This window comes from Poecilia reticulata, linkage group LG7, assembly GCF_000633615.1.
Source record: "Poecilia reticulata strain Guanapo linkage group LG7, Guppy_female_1.0+MT, whole genome shotgun sequence".
In the NCBI taxonomy this organism is placed as follows: Eukaryota; Metazoa; Chordata; class Actinopteri; order Cyprinodontiformes; family Poeciliidae; genus Poecilia; species Poecilia reticulata.
The window spans coordinates 6,337,323-6,339,728 of record NC_024337.1 but is presented as its reverse complement, the minus strand read 5'-3'; the positions used below and the strand labels follow the sequence as shown (position 1 = coordinate 6,339,728).

The 2,406-nt window shown below is 47.5% G+C and overlaps 1 protein-coding gene across 2 annotated transcripts in view; it reads right to left on the bottom strand.

Moving 5' to 3' along the window:
- Nucleotides 1-926: 926 nt before the first annotated feature.
- Nucleotides 927-2,406, bottom strand: part of LOC103467040 (transmembrane protein 26) — a 4,707-nt gene continuing 3,227 nt past the window's right edge. For both annotated transcript variants that reach the window (XM_017305687.1, XM_008413090.2), the window contains exon 3: nt 927-2,064. In XM_017305687.1, the coding sequence (XP_017161176.1) occupies nt 1,333-2,064 (732 nt within the window). In that variant the 3' untranslated portion in view covers nt 927-1,332. The remainder of the gene's footprint in view (nt 2,065-2,406) is intronic.

The window sequence follows — 2,406 nt, the reverse complement described above, 5'->3', positions numbered from 1 at the left end:
TTGGCGTTCTTCGGTCGCCGCCTGCCTCGACACTGAGGCGGGAGACGCGCAGCAAAGAGGGTCATCCATAAATGCAGGAGGGCTGTATCCAAGCCTCCATCTGACAGGAGAGTTATTGTGCGGATTGAGGGGCTGAGAGGAGGGGCTGTGCCACGGCTGTTTGTCCCAACCTTGAAGTAGCTTGAAACCTTAAGACTCTGGGCTTCGGATCAAACGTTTCTCTCTCCCCTCGTCCTCATAGGCTGTTTTAAGAGTCTCTTGCTTTTGTGGCCATGTGGAGGAATCTCTCAAAAGCACCTTTCCCGACTTTCAAAAAGAGAGCAAGTGAGAGCAAATCCCTCGTAATCACAAGTGTGCTTTTTCAGCCATTATGAAAATGCAGCGAGTTCTGGAGCGGGCTGCGGTGAGCCGATTGTGCTCAGGAGGGAAATAACCCGAGAAGGGAGAGGCAGACCTCTTCACTCGCCTCCCGTTTATCATGAAGTGTCTTTAGGCTGATTACGTTTGACCAGTAATTGCAAAATAAATGCATGACGGTGACTAAAAAGGTTCTAATTCAATTCTAATTTAGAGTCGCACACACTCTGTGGTTATTGTCTTGTGAACAAGACGTATAGAGGAGCTTTTTCATTCCAGAACAAAACACATGCTGCAGTTCAAACACATCCAATGCTTCCCTTTCCACGCCACTATCATGTATGTTTCAGCCCATAGAAGTGTTCGTGCTTCGGTTGACTTGGCAACACTGCCATCTCATGGCAAGTAAAGTAAAATAAACATCCACGTGCTACTTTAACTTTTTTTTTTTAATGCCTTTATTAGAAAATATTTATTAACAATTAAAAACACAGTTGAAAATGTTTCATCTTTCATACTGATTTTTTATTTTTTTTATTTGATAGTGAAAACCATCACGAATGCTCACACAGACCTTAACCAAATCTTTCTGTTTCCAGTGCAGCTAAAACAAGTCGAATGCAAAGCAGAGGACTGCTGTGTTGTCATTACTAGCTGCTTTATGTGAATGAGAAGCTAACACCTCTTGGGTCAGAGTGTTGACACCATCTTTTTTTCCTGTATGAGAGTTTTCTTTGGTTTTATCAAAGAGAGCAGCAAGAAATCCTGTCTGATCTGCCTTTGTGGGGACAGGCTCTTCTTTTGTGTTCTATATCTTGTTCCCGAACCTCCTGAGAGCTGAGACTGTCTCAGAACGAGGCTGAGATGCAAGGGATGGTTGACGCATTCAGCGTTCGTCTTGACAAGTGAGAGCAGCCCCACTCCTGTCTCCCAAGGGTTTCAAAGTCGTGTCTCGCGACACTTGCTGGTTTTTCTTTACGTAGACACTCTATGATCTCCCTCTCCTTCGAGTCCCAGTTCCATGTCCATACAACGGCTCTGCTCTGCACTACACCCCAGTTTACGACTTCCTTCTTCAGCCTCCTCTACCTCACTGCCTCCGAGGGTTTGACAATAAGTTGCCAGGGACTCGCATCTTTCTAGCACTGACTCCTGTTCCTGCTGTTCAAACTGCACCACAAAGATTCTGTAAAGCTCCAAAAGGACAATAAGTATGTTCTTGCAGGTGAAGAAAATCATCAGCTGGTTCAGCACTTGTTCTTTTATCATGAGGTACAGACGATAAACCAGGAACGGTGCGTCTTGGAGTCCCACAGTAAGCAACAGACTCCATATTTCGTTGGAGCAACAAGAAGGTAATGACAATGAGGGTCGACTACAGCAAGGGAGGCTATTCCAGCTCCTAGGAACGTCACCCTGTGAGGCTGGCGTCTGGGTGAGAACCACTGGAAACTGCATGAGCGCCCAAGAGAAAAGGGCAAGGCCAACGATGACGACCACCCGGTTGCCTTTGACTTCAGGTTCCTTGAAAGTATCAAAGATGTCTAGGATGTCAGCACCCAGTCCAACATATACCATGAGGAGCTGAGAGAGCTGGTCCCGAGACATGTCCCCTTTGGGCATCAGCCAGCGGCCCAGAACCAGGACAATAAGCATGGTCTGCTCCAGTCCTGCCACCCAGTTCTCTGGTTCAAGTTCTTCAATGCCCTGTGGGGAAGAAATACCACAGTCTAATCCAGGGGTTCTCAAGATCAGGCCTCGAGGACAAGGTGTTCTGCAACTTTGTATGTGTCCCTGGTCCAACACACTTGAATCTAATTGCCTAATTACCGCCTCAATCTGCGACGGACTGGCGACCTGTCCAGGATGACCCCGCCTCTCGCCCGRAACGTTMGCTGGAGATGGGCACCAGCAACCCTCGTGACCCCACTAGGGACAAGGGTGTACAGAAGATGGATGGATGGATGGATGGATGGATGGATGGATGGATGGATGGATGGATGGATGGATGGATGGATGGATGGATGGATGGATGGATGGATGGATGGA